Source organism: Dipodomys ordii, unplaced genomic scaffold (genome assembly GCF_000151885.1).
Source record: "Dipodomys ordii isolate 6190 unplaced genomic scaffold, Dord_2.0 Scaffold85, whole genome shotgun sequence".
NCBI lineage: Eukaryota > Metazoa > Chordata > Mammalia > Rodentia > Heteromyidae > Dipodomys > Dipodomys ordii.
Window position 1 is genome coordinate 731602 of NW_012267301.1, and position 20034 is coordinate 751635.

The 20034-nt window shown below is 36.4% G+C and overlaps 1 protein-coding gene across 1 annotated transcript in view; it reads left to right on the plus strand.

Moving 5' to 3' along the window:
- The window catches only part of Chsy3 (chondroitin sulfate synthase 3), a 303071-nt gene that overhangs the window by 1383 nt on the left and 281654 nt on the right, over positions 1 to 20034 (plus strand). The window contains exons 2-3 of the mRNA XM_013025480.1: positions 3 to 293; positions 2496 to 2779. Of these exons, the coding sequence (XP_012880934.1) occupies positions 3 to 293; positions 2496 to 2779 (575 nt within the window). The remainder of the gene's footprint in view (positions 1 to 2; positions 294 to 2495; positions 2780 to 20034) is intronic.

The following is a 20034-nucleotide window of genomic DNA, read 5'->3' on the forward strand; positions in this document are numbered from 1 at the left end:
CCTGTACGTGGGGGTGATGACCGCGCACAAGTACCTGGGCGGCCGCGCGCTGGCGGCGCAGCGGACCTGGGCGCGCTCCGTGCCCGGCCGCGTGGAGTTCTTCTCCAGCGAGCAGTCTGCCGGCTCCGCGCGCGGCCAGCCCGCGCTACCCCTGCCTGTTGTCGCGCTGCCTGGGGTGGACGACTCCTATCCTCCGCAGAAGAAGTCCTTCATGATGATCAAGTACATGCACGACCACTACCTGGACCAGTACGAGTGGTTTATGCGCGCGGACGACGACGTCTACATCAAAGGTGACCTCCCGTCCACACCCCACTTGTCCACCCCCGGACCCTCCTCTCCACCGCCCTCCCCGGCCCCCCGGCCCCGGCCCGCCACTCACCCCACCGCACATGCACTGAGCCTCCCCTCCCCCCCCCAGCGCCCCTGTTCTGCGGCCGTCACCCTTAGCCCCCGCCCCGTTCGCCTCCCTCGGCGCCGCGCGCTCTGCTGTCGGGACCCTTCCACCTGCCCGGCCCTACTTGCCTTCCTCGCGGCTGGCGGTTGTCTTCACCACCTAGCCGGCGTCCCTACTCCACCCTGTGAGATCAGAAGGGGGTTCCGAGAAGCCACTCTGTCCGCCCCGCTCCGAGGCCGCCGGCGGGGACGGAGGGGCGTGTCCTCGGTGAGCCAGGCCGCAGGCGGGGTGCCAGCCAAAGCCACTCCAGAGGTCTCTGCCTCTGTTCTTTTGTTTCACCTTGATCTCTAGCAGTTTCAGAACTCCTGAGAACTGTTGAACGCGGGACTCCCGGACCCCCATGCCTGTGCCCTTTTCTCACCTGCCACGCATGGGAGCCCTGGGGGCATCCCCACCGCCCCAGCGCGTCTCTCCCGGCCAGGACAGCGCATTATGGGGCTGTGCCCTATTCCTTGCCACACCCCAATAAGAACCCAAGGCGTGAGCAAGATTGTTGGGTGGAGAGGAAGGGCAAACACTCAGAGTCCAAGTCCTGGGAGATCCAAGCTGTGCTAGCAAACAGGAGTACTAGATCTTCTCCAGAGCATCTGTGCATCCTATGCAGTCACAGGGCAAGAAAACTTGTTTAGTGTTAAAGAAGGTGCGGTCCTGTGGTCCCCAAACCCAGAGTGTGGGTTGGTCAGGCCCGAGAATTTCTAAACCCAGGATGGGGAGTAAATCCTTTTAGATGAGACCACTGCTGCTATACGCAAGGGAAGGAACAAGGTTATCCGGAAAACAGTGTCTCAGTGCTTTCTACATTTCCTAGTTTCTTGGTCAGAGACGGGCAGCGCTTCCTTAGTTTATGCCACTTTACTTGCAGCCTCTTGGCTTTCCTTTTGTCAACGTAGTATCTTTCACATAATGCAAATGTCAACCCACCCAAATATCAAGGACCAATCTGGAGGCAGAGTTAATGTGGTGTTAATGAATAGGTATTTCCTGAGATTGTGGTGAGAGGGCAAAAATCAATTTTCTGCTCCTTTGGAATAGCAAATGTCAATGATGGAATGTAAAAATGATGTTCCATTACAGCTGCTAGTAAAAATGATGTTCCGTTACAGCTGCATTTCTGAAACTTACTCTTTAGGACCCATTAAAAATATTTTTATCAGAAGTGTCCTCACTTAATTTTACCTTATGTTTTATGCTGTATGGAACTTTGGGAGTAATCCTTGATCTATTTCTTTGTAAAATTACCAAGGTTTCCTAGACCGAGGGTCACATTCCAGACAATTTCTAGAAGCATTAGCAGCACCTATTTTTGTCATCTGCTGTAATGCTTTGAAAGACTTTTCAGACCTTTAAAGCCATATACTTTCCATTTTAGTTAAGAGTAAAATGCATTTTTTAAATTAAAATGTGTTTTGCAAAGCAAAATTCCTTGACATACAGAAGACACATCATGGGATCAGGATAATAATTGGGAAGGTCTTTCCATGGCAAAAGGCAGTCAAGTTACTGAGTAGGGGGCTGCAGAAGACAACTTCTTACTTAGTCCTAGGTAGAACATCAAATGCCTACGGTCCGTTTCAGCTACAGAATATTATTAAATGCTTTCTCCTGATGGAAACTAAACACTCATTACATTATTTTGCTTGTAACAAGTGTATTTTTTTCTGAAACAATTTTTCCCAAGATGAATTTGATTTGAATACTTGCCAAAATGATACTAGTTGTACATGATTGAAGTTTGATGAATGACACAACTAAATTAAGCATAAGGAAAAAAATATATCTGGCTATCAACAGTCTATCAAAACAACACAGAATATCAATATTTAGTATGATTTTGTTTTTGAGAATTTTCATTACATCTAATGTCTTTATCCTCATCATTATTTCACCATTTTCTAACAAGACTGATGATTGTTAATTTGTTACTGTTTTATGGTGACCTTAACCAAAAGTGGATAAACTCTTATGAAAGTGTAATGGATCACTGTAATGTAGATTGGGAAGTGTGGGATGGGAGTGATGGCTGCCTTTCTCATTTCAGGCGATAAGTTAGAAGAGTTTCTGCGATCCCTGAACAGCAGTGAGCCTCTTTACCTAGGACAGACTGGCCTGGGGAACATTGAAGAGCTTGGAAAGCTGGGGCTGGAACCCGGGGAGAATTTCTGTATGGGAGGACCCGGCATGATCTTCAGTAGAGAAGTGCTTAGGAGGATGGTGCCACATATTGGCAAATGCCTGCGAGAGATGTACACGACTCATGAGGATGTGGAAGTAGGAAGATGTGTTCGGCGCTTTGGTGGGACGCAGTGTGTCTGGTCTTATGAGGTAAGCCTTGAGTGGTGAGGAGAATCTTCATGTATTACAGGTGTGTGGCACGCCATAGTCTGTGACAGTGATTTGGCTTACTTTTTCTGTATCTTCCTGTCCATAAATGATAGTCCTAGCCCTTTATGTATGCTGGTGTGATGATGGGATGCCTTTCTCATTAGATCTAAGGCCTGTCTGAGACATTATTTGCATGTTTCTTAAATTTAAGCAGACAAACGATCACATCTCTGCAAAATGCATTTCCACCTTTTTTGTTTATTGGTGTTTGGACACACATGTATTTACTTGCTGTATCTAAAAAGAGGACCGATTTTATTCTCATTGGCTGTTGCATTCCACCTGTCTTTTCGATCATTTGGTAATGTCTCACTGTCTTTTTGTTCCTATTGTTAGATAAGTAATACATATCTAACATGTGTTTGTAAATGGTTAATATCTGAAGTTGCCTTGGAGATATCCAAGTGGATATTTAATGCATCTTTAAGGAAAAGTTAAAAATATTGTATTCCTTATGTATTCACACCCTCTCTTAACCACTCTATTTGATAATAAGTTGGACATCTAGGTGGCATAGGGCCCGGGGGAAGGGGAACGGTGAGTTCTGGTTGTGTTACACAACTGCTTAATATTTTCAATAGTGCCCTGACATTCCTTATGTCTGCTCATACACAGTATCTGAAGAGCAAGCATATATCATATGAGTCGTGAACTGTTATATATATAAATTCCAAGAGATTCTTTCTTGTTTTCTTTGGAAACTGGTTTATAAATTAAATAAAATGTTATTTAAAATAGATTTCTTAAAATGTAATCTTAGTTAAAATTGATTTGATGTTTAAGACTTTGCTTTTTAGGTATTTGGATATCAATCTTATTTTAGCTACCCAGTGCACCATTGTAAATTACATTCTGATTAATTTGCTTATCTTCAACATTTTCATATCACTTTATATAGCAGAAACCTTTCATGAAAATATGTTTCCTGTGAGGTCATTGTACCTCAGAGTTACGTGGTTCCATTTGCTTTTTTCTTGGAAGTATGTTTCTAGGTTATTTTATTTTCTTTTTGATACTTGGTAATACTCACACCTCAGAAGTTAATACAGTTACTTAATACAGAAAATTATAGCTAATATTATACAATAACATTAACTGCATATTTGGAATATAGGTTATGCAAATTAAAGTGATTGCATAACAACTTACTTTGGATAAAAAAAATAGTTTTCTTCTGTAAAACTATCTTGCACTCTAGTGTCCTGTCGCATGCCTAAAATCCCAGCATTTAGGAGGCTAAAGCAAGAGGATTGTGAGGTCAAGGCTAGCCTGGTCTGCATAGCAAGACTCTGTCTCTCATAAAAACTAAAAAAAATAGCAACAAACTACCTTTAGGAGAAAACTGATGTAAAGATTATAGTTAAAAGATAGGCATCTCAATGAAAATTTCTCCTTAACACAAAACTATCTGTAAAACAAAATAAACATTTACTGCAGAAAACACATTCAAATTATCTATTATTTTGCAGACATTTACTGAGTGAATGAGTTAAAAAAAAACAATTGTTACAGTAAGAGAGCAAGCCATTATATTTACTGCCTTAATACATATAGTTTTAAGACATTTTGTGTTTACATATCCTTCCCTCCAAGTTCCTTTGGCTTTGCTCTCATGATCAATTTATTACCTAGCATCTCTTTATAGTAGGGAACATATATTCATGTGACCTGCAAGCTCAAGAATTAATATTTAATTTACACTTTGTTCTAGTTAAAGAGAATAGATACTATCATCAATATGTATCTTTGGATTCTTTTATTAAGACAAAAAGCTAAATCTTACAAGTTGTAACTTAATGAATATAACATTTTTCAGTAACTTTTCACAGTATGTGTGAATTTAGACATTGCTGACTTCAGTGATGGACAAATCAGTTCAGCATTTTTCCTATCATAAAAAATAATCTTTCTCTAAAATGTTGAGATTTTAACAGTTTACTTCATACATTTCAGTGAAGAAATGCAAAATAATTTATGCAAGGCCCTTCATGTAGTATATAGCATAAGTAAATGTCACTAGATACTTACTGGTATTGTCCTTATACAATAGTATATGCTTAATGCTACTGGTTTGTAAAGTGTATAACATGGATTCATAGATTTTTATTTAATAATTATTGGAATGATTATTCATCTATATAAAGGAGTCAAAATAAAAATAAAAATTTCATTGGGCACTGGTGGCTCATGCCTATAATCCCGGCTACTCAGGAGGCTGAGTTGAGGATTGCGGTTCAAAGCCAGGAAAGTCTCTAAGACTCATATCTCCAATGAACCACCAGAAAACAGAAAGTGGTGTTGTGGCTCAAAGTGGTAGAGAGCTAGCCTTGAGCAAAGAAAGCTCAAGGGTAGCGCCTAGGCTCTGAGTTCAAGTTCCCAGGACTGACCAAAAAAAAATTCATGTACAGATTACAACCTTAAATGAGTTTCATTTGACTAAGAGTAAGAAAACAATATGTTGTAGTCTTCAAAAAATGCTCAAAATTGAGCATTATGGAAACATGAGTGTCTCTTTTTATAAATGCACTACAGCTATTTGCTTCAGTCCATGTGAATTGAATAATTGACCTTAAGGAGAATATATGAAAAATATTTTAAAAGTCCTTATTTAGTACACATAGTTAACAGTATCCTAAACAGGTCAGACTGTGTCCACACAAAAAATACAATTCCTGTGTAGGTTCCATGATTCATTTCCATGGCAATGATCCACTTCTCTGAGTTTGTCTCCAATTGTCAGTAGGAAAGGAAGTGATATCCTAGTCTGCAGTCAAATCACATGAACACCCATGAGCTTCTCTTAAGGCAGCTGAAAGTTTTTCTTGATGTACCTCAGGGCTTTGATTCAATCATGTGTAACCTCAGTTCTTTATCATAAGAGCCTGGTGGGCTGGGTAAATATATCTATCTTGCCAGTTTACCTATTGCTCTGTTTCTCTCTGTCTTATCCAGATACCTTTTTCTTTTTTCCAACTGCTTAAATGATACAAAAAAATTAAGCATCAAAGGTCACTAAAGAGTCTAAATTGAGAGTCTCCCTTCCTTGACTGAAGCTAAATCGTTTAGTTTTGGAGATGTGAATAATCAGCAGGCTTCATAAGTTGCTGTTATACTCATTTATACCTCCTGTACCTGCTCGTTATGTGAATAATATAATAAACTTGTAAGTAAACATAAGTAAATGGAGTTTGCTCATGAAAAATCCCAAATTTAATATATATAGTGTGTCAGCAGAAATCACTGTTTTGTTTGAGCCCTATCTTAGCTACTGTTTTGCTAGAGCTACAATCTGACATCTTGGGAGGCTGTATGTGGCGTTTAGCCACTGTTTGGCACGAGTGTTTTAGGGTTTAGTGGTTTTGTTTTGTTTTCTTTCTTTTTTCTTTCTTTTTGATTTCTTTAGTAGAGATAGACAATCTCTAGTTCCCTTCACATCTTACTCTACATTGGCATTTCTTGTACATTTACTTTCAATGCTTAGCTTAGGTTTTTTTTTCCTTTTTTCAAGACATATATCTCATGTTGCAAGTTTCATGAAAATATTCTCTATAAATACTTTTTCTTTTCCAGAGAATGAAATAGAAGTAAAATATGTCTCAAACTCAACTATGAAACTTTGGGTGGTATAATACAGTTACATGTTTTAAATATATTTTTACTAAATAGCAAAAACAGCCTTTGCTATTAAAAATAATTTAAAACATGAATCATTCAGAACACGAATTTTCGTGTTTTGTTGATGTAGAAGAAGTAGACATTTTTTTTAAGAGTACTCATGTTATAGCATTAAAGTAATTTTGATTGCAATGATTGTTCTCCTGATGACATTTTCATTTTATCTATCAAAGAATTCTTTTAAGATTAATGTTTCTCATTTTAATTTTTGCAGCAAATTAGACCCAAAGTATACTTTATTTCTTAAACTAAGTGTTGTTAAAAAATTAAAAAAAGTCAGAGTTCTTGGTTGGTAAAACATTTCTCTGTGACTTCAAAAAAACATTTCCTGTGATTAAACTGATTTTTTTTAAAAAAATTACTGCATAGGGTGTTAATTTCACCCAAGAACACTTGTATTTCAATCTGGGCCCATTAGAAGTATAAACAGATATATATTCTGTGAGTGTTTCCCTGGGTATGATAGTCATATCATAGATCAATAGTATAAGCAATTTTATTGTTGCATATAACTTGCTCCTTAGGCTGTAATTTGTTAATAACATAATATTTTGAAATTAAATTAAATGTGTGTCATTCTTAAAGGGTATTATTTGAGCTTGTTACCTCTTTCTATGTAACCTTCTTTGTAATTTCCCTGTTTTTTCAAAAAAAATGATAGTTTTGCTCTGTTGTGAACATGATTTAGACTCTCAAAGTATATTATTATATGTGCTAAAATATAACACTTGAATTTTGATTTAAAAATCTAGTTCCTAGTTTTTGTTTTCCTTTTGACAGTCATAGGATATAATTAGAATTTCAGCATTTCTGTTGACTGTTGCTCAGCTGGTCCACACAGCTTGGGCAGTGGATGTAAAGCTATCTCTTGCAACTGGATACTTTCTCATAGTCTTAACTTTTATGTTTCAGATATTGCTCCTTTATAAAAAAAATTAGGGTAGACTTTTATAACAGTCTTGTAGAAAACTATGTTTTACCTAGTGAAACGTTATATCGATTTCATCTGAGTAACTTTTAGTAATAGAATTTTTAAACACAGATGGAATGCTTTCATTGATTTTCATTGCTGTTGCACCGGATCTCTAAAAGAAAGAGCAGCAAGAATGATCTGTTTGATTAATGGTGGATGCAATAATTTTACAAACTAAATAGTTAAATGAGTAGCTTTAATTTTATCTACTCATTGTTCTTAAAATCCTCATGTCTGTGTATGTAACTGACTGCTGGATTGGGGGAAATACGGGAAGCACACAGGGAAGCAGTGTCCAAGGAGAACTGGAAAATGCAGTGCTTGCTTCACACTTACACACGCCTGACTTACTGCACTGGGTGATATTTCGGAGCATTGCAGGTATGTGTGTGTGTGTGTGTGTGTGTGAGTGTGTGTGTGTTTATAGGGGAGATATATCATGGGAAGAGGAAGGTGGAAGCACAGTATAATGAAGAGTAGTGTATTTGACGTAAACATATCTGGAAGTAAGATGCATGAGGATATATGAAGCTGAAGGCAGAAGTCTTGGGCTTGTATATCCTGTTCCAGGGTTTAGATTGTAGTGTGTAGATTAGTGAATGATCCTTAGAATTACCGAGGTGCTATAGAAACATTATTATCAAAACTCTGTGAGGGGCTGGGAAGGTGGCTCAGTGGTAGAGTGCTTGCCTTGCATGCATGAGGCCCTGGGTTCGACTCCTCAGCACCACATAAGCAGAAAAAGCCAGAAGTGGCTCAAGTGGTGGAGCGCTAGCCTTGAGCTGAAGAGCTGAGGACTGCGCCCAGGCCCAGAGTTCAGGTCCCACGACTGGCAAAAAAACAAGAAAACAAAAACAACAACAACAATAAAACTCTGTGAGTCTCAAGAGCATTCAGGATGGAAGATCAGTTCCACAGATAACAGACAGGTTTGAAGAGTTCTTGAATAGACTCACAATCACATTTTTGTTAATGGCTGCATTCATGGTTCCTCATGGTGTTAGTTGTGGCCCCAGACTGAGAGATGAGTCTTGACGAATAACTGCGTGAATAAAAATTAGTTTACTTAAACTAGAAATTTCTTTGTTTTCTTCTCAAAGAGGAAAGTTTGATGTATAGGCAATAGGTAGATAGGTGGATAGATATTGATATAGATAGCAATGATATTGATCTTTCAATTTTTCACTTCCATGTGCCTTTTGAGTTCCTTTCCCCATTAAGACTCATTTTTATATTTTCATAGGTTTTCTTGAATGTTAGACAACTTCATTTTCTAGTATCTGTTCTTGACTATTGTTCATTACAAGTGATATATTAAACACATGGTTCTAAATATTTCCTTTTCAATTGGGAGATTATTTCTGCACATTTATTATGATTTGAACTTAAGTATCCTCCAAAAGACTTGGTCCCCAGCTGATGAAACTAGTGTGAGATGAGTAGATCATGAGAATGGTAACCCCATAATAAATAAATTGATTGAAATGTGTAGCTGGATGGGCTAATAGTTGGGGCCTGGCCTGTCACTGGGGGCGTGCCTCCATTGAGGGGCACTCCTTGTCACAAACTCCTTTGCATTCCAGTCTTCATTTCTTGGCTGCTTTGAGGTGAGGCTTACTGGATACTTTCTCTGCTTCACACTCCTGACATTATATTATGCCACCTCATTTTCAGAGTCATTAGATCATAGACTGAAGTAGTGAGCCAAATCTTTGTTTTTTGTTTTAGGCTGCTACTCACAGGTATTTGTTACAGTGACCAAAAATCTGACCAGTACAGAGATTCTTGTATCAGTACAAGTACAATCGTCAAATTATTGTTTTAATTCTGCCGTACATTTCAAAATAATGGAGTTATTATTCTAATAGGAACACAGGTACTTCTGAGAGAACAAAAAAGAAAATGAACTTCATAACATCTTCAAATCAGTGTGAAAATTCCTACCTTGTTGAGTCTGCTAAAGTTTTTGCAGAAAGAGTGGCAAATTCCTCATATGATTAGCCTTCTTTATTTTGGTGACATTGGGGTTTGAACTTGGACCTTTGGACTTGCCTAGGCCAGGCTTTACCACTAAACCTAGCCCTCCTTTTAAGGAAAAGATGCTGTGTTAGGTGGTGAATTCTCCCTTGTGGAATTTATAGTTTCATGGAGGAGCTATGCAATAAATAAGAAAACAAAGGTAAACATTGTATTCTATTTTATTTATTTATTGTCGGTTGTGGGGCTTGAACTCTGGGCCTGAGCATTGTCCCTCAGCTCTTCAGCTCAAGGCTAGTGCTCTACCACTTGAGCTTCAGCACCACTTCCGGTTTTCTGGTGGTTTATTAGAGATAAGAGTTTCATGGTCTTTCTTGTCTGGGCTGGCTTTGAACCATGATCCATAGATTTCAGCCTCCTGAGTAGCTAGGATTACAGGCGTGAACCACCAGCGCCCGGCTGACATCTTATTCTATGATACTTGAATATTTGAATTTATGAACATATAATGCTATATAGGTCTTAAGTATAAATTCATTATCTCACCATCTGTGGATTGCTACTCATATAATTGCTTATATTAAGATCCATGTGATTCCCATATGGTTGTTTAAATTCTACAGTCTTCACACTTGACCTTTATCTTGTATCACTTTTCATTTTTATTGAATAATCTTAAAGAAAAATGAAGTTTGGCAAATGAAATTTCAAGAAGAGTGTCTTCTAACTTTTCAAGTGACTGGAAAGATCAAGTATAATCAGAAACCTTTGTTAATCAGTGATTACTCTTCTGACAGCATATTTTATAGTAATATTTGTGATGGTTTCCTTTTCTTTAGTTATAAGCATATAATGGATAATTACTTTTATTCTAATACATATTTGTTACTACAGTATTATATATTTTGCCATATTCAGTATAGCAAATTTTGTATGTGGATTGCTTAATGGTTATCAATTTTAAAGTAAAATTTCAAATCTACTAAAATTGATCTGTTGTTCCCATTGAAAATTAATTAATAGTATGTCATAGATTAGGTTTTTTGAACCCTCGCACGCTAAAGAACAGTAGTATATTACTTAAATATATATAATAATAATAGAATGAAAAGAATAGTAGTATATTACTTAGGCATTAATATTAATAATAGAATCTAAAGAATAGTAGTATATTACTTAAGTATATATACTAATAATAGAATTATACCTGTAATAAAGTTACTCTAAACAAACTATAAACATAGATGCATGTGATACCTTATAAAATCCTGATTTAATTAAATTTCAAGAGTCTGCTTATTATAACTAATTTTTAATATTTATATCTTAACAAAATTAGTTTTCTGTCCTTTATTTCCTTAATATTTTGTTATTTTATAGGCTCATGTTCAATACTCTCAGCAGACTTTGTTTACTTGTTTGTCAAGTTGAAACATATTAATACTTACCATGCTCTATGAATTTGGCTCATATTTTTTTTTAACAAAGTATCACTTCTGAGGCTTTTAACAAATGGTCATATAAAGTAGGTTTTATTCATAGATTCAAAGCAGCTTACTGAACTAAGCCAAGGTTGTAAAATTTAAATCTCATTTGTATGGTATCAAAGTTATTTCATTGAATACATTATTTGAAAATTTCTTCAAACGATTGATGGGAGAAACTGATTTTTATCAAATTTGTCTGACAGTGGTAAAACATGTCAAAATACTTGAAATATGGTGTTTTTCATCAGCACCTAAACTCTATAAAGCATATTAGCCATTATCAATGTCTTTGTTCAAGATTGTAAGTAATGATACTGGTGCTTCCTGGTTATAGTCAACATTTTTTTTTTGAAGTTGTTGTTGGTTGTGGGGCTTGAACTCTGGGCCTGGGCTCTGTCCCTCAGCATTTCATTTCAAGGCTAGCGCTGTATCACTTGAGCCATACCACCACTTTCTGCTTTTTCTGCTTATGTGGTGTTGAGGAATTGAACCCAAGGCCTCATGCATGCAAGGCCAGTGCTCTACCACTGAGCCATCTTCCCAGCCCCTAACATTTGTTTTTTATTATTTTTTAAAAGAACACAGTTTCCATTTTATCCTTTCCAAAGATGATTTGTGACTAAAAACACTCCTTTAATTAGTTTTTAAAAGACTAGCATGATCAATCTCTCCTCTTTCATTTTTCTTTCAGTTTTTCATTTTTCTATATGGGTTTTAAACTTCAATATATATTGTAGGCAGATTTTATGAAATATTTCATTAACTACAGTATCAACAACTCTTAAGCAAAACAGTCAAGTGTAATAGTAGTAGCATATGAGTTTTGTTTTTGTTTTTTTATTTTTTTGTTTTGATCAATATATGAAGTTACTTATAGATTTTAAATTATTATGAAACTATGAAAAGATTTTAAAACTATTTGTACATTTTGTTCTGTGGATTATAATTAATGTAGATTGGTCAGATTAATCTAGATCTAGATCTGATATGCTAACTTTTCTGTTGCTTTAAAAATTAGAAGATATGCTTAAAGTATATATTAGCAGTTTTGATTAACTTGTTCCTACAAGTTGGATGCTACACTTATTACTGTAGTGAATTTAAATGACTGTCTCCATTATTTTAAGGCACAATGGGGTTTGAACTTGTGATGAAATGGAAGCTTGAAAAAGGACTTATTGTTGCATGAAAGCAGTAGTAGATGCATTGACCACATGCTGGCCTGCAGTTTGGTGTGTTTCTATAAATTATAGAATTAATATTATGCTAGGGAATATCTGAAGTACTGAATCTTTTGTTATGTTTATGATAGAAGAAATATTAGGTTTTGAGCATTTCTTGCATATAATAAGCACATTTATAACTAGTGAGCAGAGGTTACATTCTATACTCTGTCTTGGGCACTTTTCACAGCTTTAACAAGCATTAAGTAAGATGGAGCACTCTGTCTTGCTGTACAGATGGGGAAAGAAGCTTTGAGGACTTCAGTAACTCGCTTAAACTCAAGTTTATTTTATTCTCAAATGTTATATTGATATCTTTTCTGTCTAAGAATTTAAAGGCTAACATTATTTTTTGATTTTGAAACTGTGAGAAAGGATTGGAATGGACAACTGGAAGTATATAAAGAAATGGGAAAGAAAAGACAGAGGTGACAAAGATCAGACAATTGAGGTTTGTTGCCGTTGATTTTTACCATTCTTTCCCCTAGACATGTTTGCCTGCTAGAGATAAAGAAATGCTCTGCCTTTCCAAGACAGATCTATGAGTTTTGAAAAGGAAAGACCAAAATTGATATGGTGTTTCTAGCCCTTAGGATATTTATAGGAAAAATATATAAGAATAAAGTTTTCATCTTTAGTAGAAAAAGAAAATTACATCTTTTGTTGTACCTGAGGGCAAGAATAAAAATGTAGGCTGTCAGTTTAAAGTAATTGTCTTGTTTTACAGCTGTATAATTTAGAAATGGAATTCACATAGACATATACAACTTAGTTTGTGATATGTTAGAGAACTCATCATGTTATCTGAATTATGTATTTAAATTATGTATTTAAATATATTTACATGTATACATACATATATCCTTGTCTGCCCATCTGTCTAGCCATATTCTTCTTCTAATAATTAGTTTTATATCATAATGAACATTTTATTTTACTACTCAGAAATATCTATATATATCTATACAACATAGATACTGAGGAAAATTATCAGGACTAGTTAATTAGTGAAAAAATAGCTATAAGGTTATAACAATAAGGTTTTATAGAAAACTAAAATAAATATTTCATAATTACTAGTTCTTTAACAGTGCCTTTTTCGTTGAGTTTTATTGTTAATTATCCTGGGAAAATCCCTAAGGATAAATGGAGATATTACCATATTTATTACAATTAACATATTAAGTAGGCTTGGGCTGAATGCCAGCCATATGCTTAGCTGATGATGGAATATGGAAACAGCGACGCTACTTCTAATCAACCACTCTACAAACACACCCGTATTTCTGGAGGTTAAAGAATATATGAAATATACAGTGTAGTACCGCAACATTATAACATACCTGTGAATGAGTATTTGGAGTACTTACCAAGTGTAAGATCTCATGCCTAGTTCTAGTTATAGATCCTTTTCACTTACGGAAAATGAATATAATAATATAGAAGAATATAATAATATGGAAGACACAGAATTGAAAAAAATACATTAAAAAATAGAGGCCATCACTAGAAAGCACAAGGTTAGCAAGGAGGTTTCAAAAGTAAGTTGGTCTTAACTTGAACATGTAAGTAGGGCTGGGCATTGGTAGCTCACACCTGTCTGCAATTCTAGCTACTTAGGAGGTTAAGATACGAAGATCACAGTTCTAAGCCAGCCCCAGCAGGAAAGTCCATGAGGCTTTTATCTCCAATTAATCACAGAAAAAGTCTGAAGTGGTGCTGTGGCTAAAGTGGTAGAGTGCTAACCTTGAGACAAAGGAGTTCAGGGCCAGGGCCCAGGCCCAGAGTTCAAGCCCCAGAACCTGCAACAAAACAACAGTAGGTTAAGTTCCCAAGCATGGAGATGAAATGAGGCCAGACAGATGTGATGCTTTAGGGGTCACAGTGAGGCCAGACTCCTCCAGGACAAAGCCGTAGATGAGTGGTCCCAGCACCAATAAAACACCAGAAGTGCTTCCCACTAGGCTGACCGTGTAAGGTTCCAGCACAAAGCTTAGCTCCTCTACAGAAAGAACAGAAACACTACAGCAGAGATGATAGTCATGGATGGACTGTGAGCACATGAAGGAGAGTCCTTTCTTACCACTGAGGATTTTGTATCTTTTCTAGATTTCCAAGTGAAGTCTTAGAATTCTGGGAACCTTTAGGCTAGTGTTTAAATTTTTATTATTAAATTTTTATTTTTATTTAATTTTTATTTATTTTTTTTGTTTTATTCTTCAAGTAGTTGTGCAAAGTTGTGCTATTTAACAAAACAGTTTATGAATAGAGTGTATCTTGATCAATTTTACCGCTTCAACATTTTCACCCATCCCTACCCTCCTCACCCTTTCTCTTACTCTTCTCAATTTTATAGGATATACATTGGATTCTTGACTGCATTCTCCCTCTCTATTCCCCTTGACCCTACTCTATCCCTTCCCTACCTGCTTCCTGGTATTTTATTTTGCTGCACTTTGATTTTTGCCTTTCTAAGGAATTATACTATGTACTAAATGAAATATGGTAGATTCAAGGGAAATCTTAAATAGTTTAATTCTTTAGGATGGAAAAATCAAAATTAAAATATATTTGAACAGCTGTATTTAAATTTTTGACCAATGCATTTCAGTTTTTCCTATCACTTTAAATTGCCACTATCATATGATCACATATATCACCTAGTAAGGGGACAGATTTTTTTGTCACTTTGAATAATCTGTGGATAAGAACTATTTAGTATAGCTTTGTCAATAGGTTAAGAGATATTTATGTCTAGCTTATAAATGTGGATTTTTTTTTATTTGTATCAGTACTGGGGCTTGAACTCAGAGCCTGGAAACTGTCCCTTTGCTTTTTCACTCAAGGATGGTACTCTACCACTTGAGTCATACCTCTACTGATAGCTTCTTTTTTAAAAAAAAATTATATTTGTAAAGGTGATGTGCAGAGGGGTTACCGTTATATAAGTCTGTCAATGAGTACATTTTTCAACAGTGTCACCACCTCTTTCATTTTCTTGCAGTTTTTTTCCCTCCCCCTCCCAAGTTGTATAGTTTATTTCCAACATAGTATCTGGTAAGTATCACTGCTGAATTAATTCATTAGAATCTCACTACTTTTCTACTGGGACTTTGAACTGTGGCCTTCAGGTCTTAGTCTCTTGAGTACCTAGGATTATAGGCAGGAACCACTGGCATCTTGATAGTGTTGTTCTATGATCACTTGTGCCTATGGACAGATGACTTTACCATCTTGGGTCTCTACTTATTGGAAGAGCTGAATTCTTTCAACACAGTTCCAAAAAGAATCCAGCTATTAGTTGGTACTCTACATTTTTTTCCCCTGCAGAACCTGGGTTTGAACAGTCTTCCCCTTTCCAGCTTGCTTGCTGATCTGGCACCAGAGCAATCTAGTGACATCTTTTCTTCTGGGGCTGATTCAGAACTGTGATGTTCCAGGTCTCAGCCTCCTGAGTAGCTAGGATTACAGGCATGAGCCACAGGCATCTAGCTTGTTTCACATTTTTTATTTAAGGAATAACTAAATATTGGATCAATTATAGCAGAGTTTTTAATGATTTTATTTTTAAAAATTATTTTTTGCTAACCTTTTCTATAAGGCAGAAAGTACTTATAAGCTGAATGTTACAAATATTTGACTTACAGATATTTATGAAATTACTACACAGGTTAATGTGTGATGTAAGAATGTATTTGACTAAAGAAAACACCAGGGCTTTCACTGTTCTGGTGAGTAGCCATGACTAACTGATGTTACAAAGATATCATGAATGTATTGCCATTGAACTCTCTCTAGGCTTGAAATTATTGCCATTTATTGACTCATACTTCTAGATTTAAGATTCTACTTCCAGATAGAATGAGAAAAGAATTTCTTGTAGCATGGGTTCATGGCTAAATGTCTTTCTTACGGATTTCTACCTATATATCCTGGTCACAAGTGTGTAGTGTGGCCACTCTTACTGGTAAGACATGTGGACAAGTTGAGTGCTTGCATTCTAATTTGAAGCAGAGGTAGGGAAAGATTCTCCAGCTACGTGATAAATATTGAGAAAACCAACCTAATGTACTAGACAATATTCTCTATGGAAATAAAACCAATACGTTTTATGCTTAGAAAAAAATCGTGCGCCATGTACATCTGTGTTTATGCATGCCTGCGTAGCCATGAACCATTTGTTGATGGTTTAAAGATTTCATCATTACATGATTTAATTGTTGTCTGAAACATCATATATTGTTTTTACACAAATGTGAGATTAAATGTACATAAGATACAATTACACAATCAAGTAAACACAGGATGTTGGAGGATGCTGCAAGTGAACAAAGCATACTGATTTATAGTAAATATATTTTCTATAAGAGTACACTCAACAATAGTAACCAATAAGCCTAAGCATAATAATTTACTTTGACTATCAGGCACTATGTACTGCACATAATTGTATATTCTACACTTTTTGAGGTAGTAGGATTTGAGCTCAGCGCCTTGTGCTTGTTAGGTGGACATTTTGAACTTGAGATGTACTTACAGATGTGTGTGTGTGTGTGTGTGTGTGTGTGCACACACGTGTGTGCACTAGTCTTGGAGCTGAACTCAGGCCTGAACACTGTCCCTGAGCTTTTCTGCTCAAGATTAGTGCTCTATTACTTGAGCTTCCTGGCAAGACAAAAGGTACAGAAATCAAAAACAGTGACAAAAGGGGGAAAACAGGAAAAAAAAGCCTCCATAAAAAGTAAAAAATTAAAAAATCCCAAACCCTCTTGTTTCCATCTCTTGGAGTTTATTTTGATAAGCATTATTTTTTATGATCATATGCACAATTGACCACACACTAGGCCACACTAAAGCACAAGCATATTCATTGCAACTTTTCTTTTTAACATAGCCAAGATATGAAATCGACCTAAATGTCCCTCAGTGGATGAATGGATCAAGAAAATGTGTTATATACAGTGGAATTCTGTGCTTTCATAAGAAAGAATGACATTATCCCATTTGTAAGGAAATGCAAAGACTTGGAAAAAATTATATTAAGTGAAGTTATCCATACCCAAAGAAACATAGGTTGCATGGGTTCTCTCATGTGCCTATAAATATGCCTATAAATCTACAAGTAAACCCAATAAATAGTAAAAGGCAAATAATTACAATTGGACATTTTAAATTAAACAGGATTCTAAACATTCACATAGTGAAAACAAAGGAGAGGATCAAAAGGACTCAATAGCTATGTTCATATGATCTTATTCTGCAGTTTTATATTGTGTGACAATGTAATTTTGAATATAGTGGCATCACAGCAGACATGTTAGTACTGTGTTCTATTACAATGTATGATACCACTAGAGCATGAACATTTTGCACCTTCATTATTTAAAAAATGAGCACATTGTATAAATTAGTGAGATTTTCTACAACATTTACATACATGCATATATCATGCCTTGATTATCTCCATCTTCACATCTGTCTCCATTTGCACTCACCTTTTTCCTCTTCTGCTCTACTGACCATCTCTTTTCTATACATTGATGGTTTCTTTTTTACATTTGAGTTTCTAAAATTTCATTCTACACTGGTTTCAAACCATGATCTTCAGATCTCAGCCTCCTGATTGGCACAGTGTGAGACACCACCATGTGTCTCTATTTTTAGTTTTTACAGAATTTACATACTGCTTTCCATAGTGGCTGTAGTCATTTACATTATGATGCTAAAGGATTACCTTTGTGTATGTGCATGACTGTGTATCTGTGTATGTATGTATGTATATGTCTACCTATATCTATATCCACATATCTGAATGTATGTATATATGGTCACACACATTTACAGACACAGGGTGTAAGAGAAAGGTTGGATTTAATTTTTCAGTATTGAGGTTTGAACTTAGGGCCTTGGCTTGCTCAGGTTGATTGCTTATCTGTCACTCTGGCTCTCCAGTTATACACTTAGCCAGGATTTTTACTGGTTATTTTGGAGATGGACATTTTGTCCAGTCTGGTAGTACTCTGGAACTTATTTTCCTAAGTAGCAAGGATTATAGACATGAAAGTCATTTGTTCACGATATGATTGGAAAGTGTAAGCATGGGCTGGCTTGCAGTTTGTAGCGAGAGTTCTTGTTGTGGCTCAAGTCTAAAGACAATCTGGAGGAAAAATCCCTCCTCTTTAGAGATCTCATTCTTTTTGATTAGAGTCTTCAACTAACAGACTAAGGTCCACACACAGTATGGGAGGCAATTCTGTTTTATTCAGTTGACTGATTTATACATTAATGACATGTAAAATAATCCTCTCACAGTAATATGCAAACTGGTGTTTTACCAAACAGATAGGCACTATAACCTAGTACAGTTGTCACATAAAATTTAGCACCAGAGTTGCATTGTATAGTTAGGTTAATGATCAGTGATTTAGATACATCAGTGCCTGCATGGATCCCCAAAAACTCTTATGTGAATTCTGAACTGGAGATAAAAATCCTAACAAATACTGAATTTTTTATTCTAAAAAGGGAAATTCCTGTCATGCTCTGGTGGCACACACATCCAGATCTGAGGATCTGGATTCAAAGCCATCCCCAAGCAGAAAAGTCTGTAAGATTCTTACCTTCAGTTAACTAGCAAAAACCCAGAAGTGGTAGTGTGGCCCAGTGGTGGAGTATCAGCCTCCAGCTAGGTTGTGAATCTCTGGGTTAAAGCCCTAGTACCAGCAGAAAGTAAAAAAATTAGGAAAAAAAAGCTTATTGTGATATTTCAGTCTGTTAGTTGATTCTAATTTAGAAAATAGGTCGTAACATTTTAATAAGATCATTTTATCCATATGACCCAGAGAATGTTCGGTGGGACTGTGTAATATTGTCAGGTCTTGGAAATAATGATACCTAAGTTTTTTATGTATCTTTTGACATGAGCTAATTTATCAGATTGTCTTTCTGCACCAAAAACCAATAATCGCTCTTTAGCCTTCTCTATAAGATTGTGACAGTTCCATAAAATAAGAGATTTCAAGTGCATTGTGAATCAGACAAAAGGTATGAAGAGGGACTAACCTGTGCAGCTCAGTGTCGATAATAAGCTCTTCTTCGAGTCAGGGGTGGCAGACATGATAACTGAACTGCCACACAAAAGTCAGAGCTGGATGCAGACTAGGAGATGATCCAGGCCAAACTCTGATGCCCTACATGGTCTCCTATCAGACTGTGATCCTGTGGAAAAGAGTACCATTCCCTGGCAGAGTGAGATATGGTTTAAAACTAGCATCAGACTGTCAGGTTGGTCAGTCTGACAGCTATTCCAATGCATGCATTTGGGGCTCGCTTCTTTCTTTGGATATATAGTTATACAAATAGTAGTGAGGAAAATCTAATCTCAAAATATTTTACTGGAAGCTGTTGAATAATGCCATGATGATATCGCTTTGTACAAATGATATATACTAAAAGTTGGAAAAGTGAAAGATGGGAATGTCACACAGGCTGTGTTAGGGGCGGGGGCCAGCAGGAAATGGGAGGGCTAGCAGAGCTAATGAATAAATCTGTTTATATCTATATATGAAAATAGAACTGTGAAGCCCATTGAAACAATTTTAAGAAGTAACTAGGAAGGATAGAGAGAAAAATGTGGGAGGAGTTTGGTTGAGAAACATCATATATGTATATTGAAATGTCAAAATGAAACCCCTCTTGTACAACTAATACAAATTAATAAAAATATTAAAAATTCACATTAAAAACAAATGCCTAAATCTGGGGCTGGGAAGATGGCTCAGTGGTAGAGCGCTTGCCTTGCATGCCTGAGGCCCTGGGTTCGATTCCTCAGCACCACATAAGCAAAAAGAAAAAAGCCGG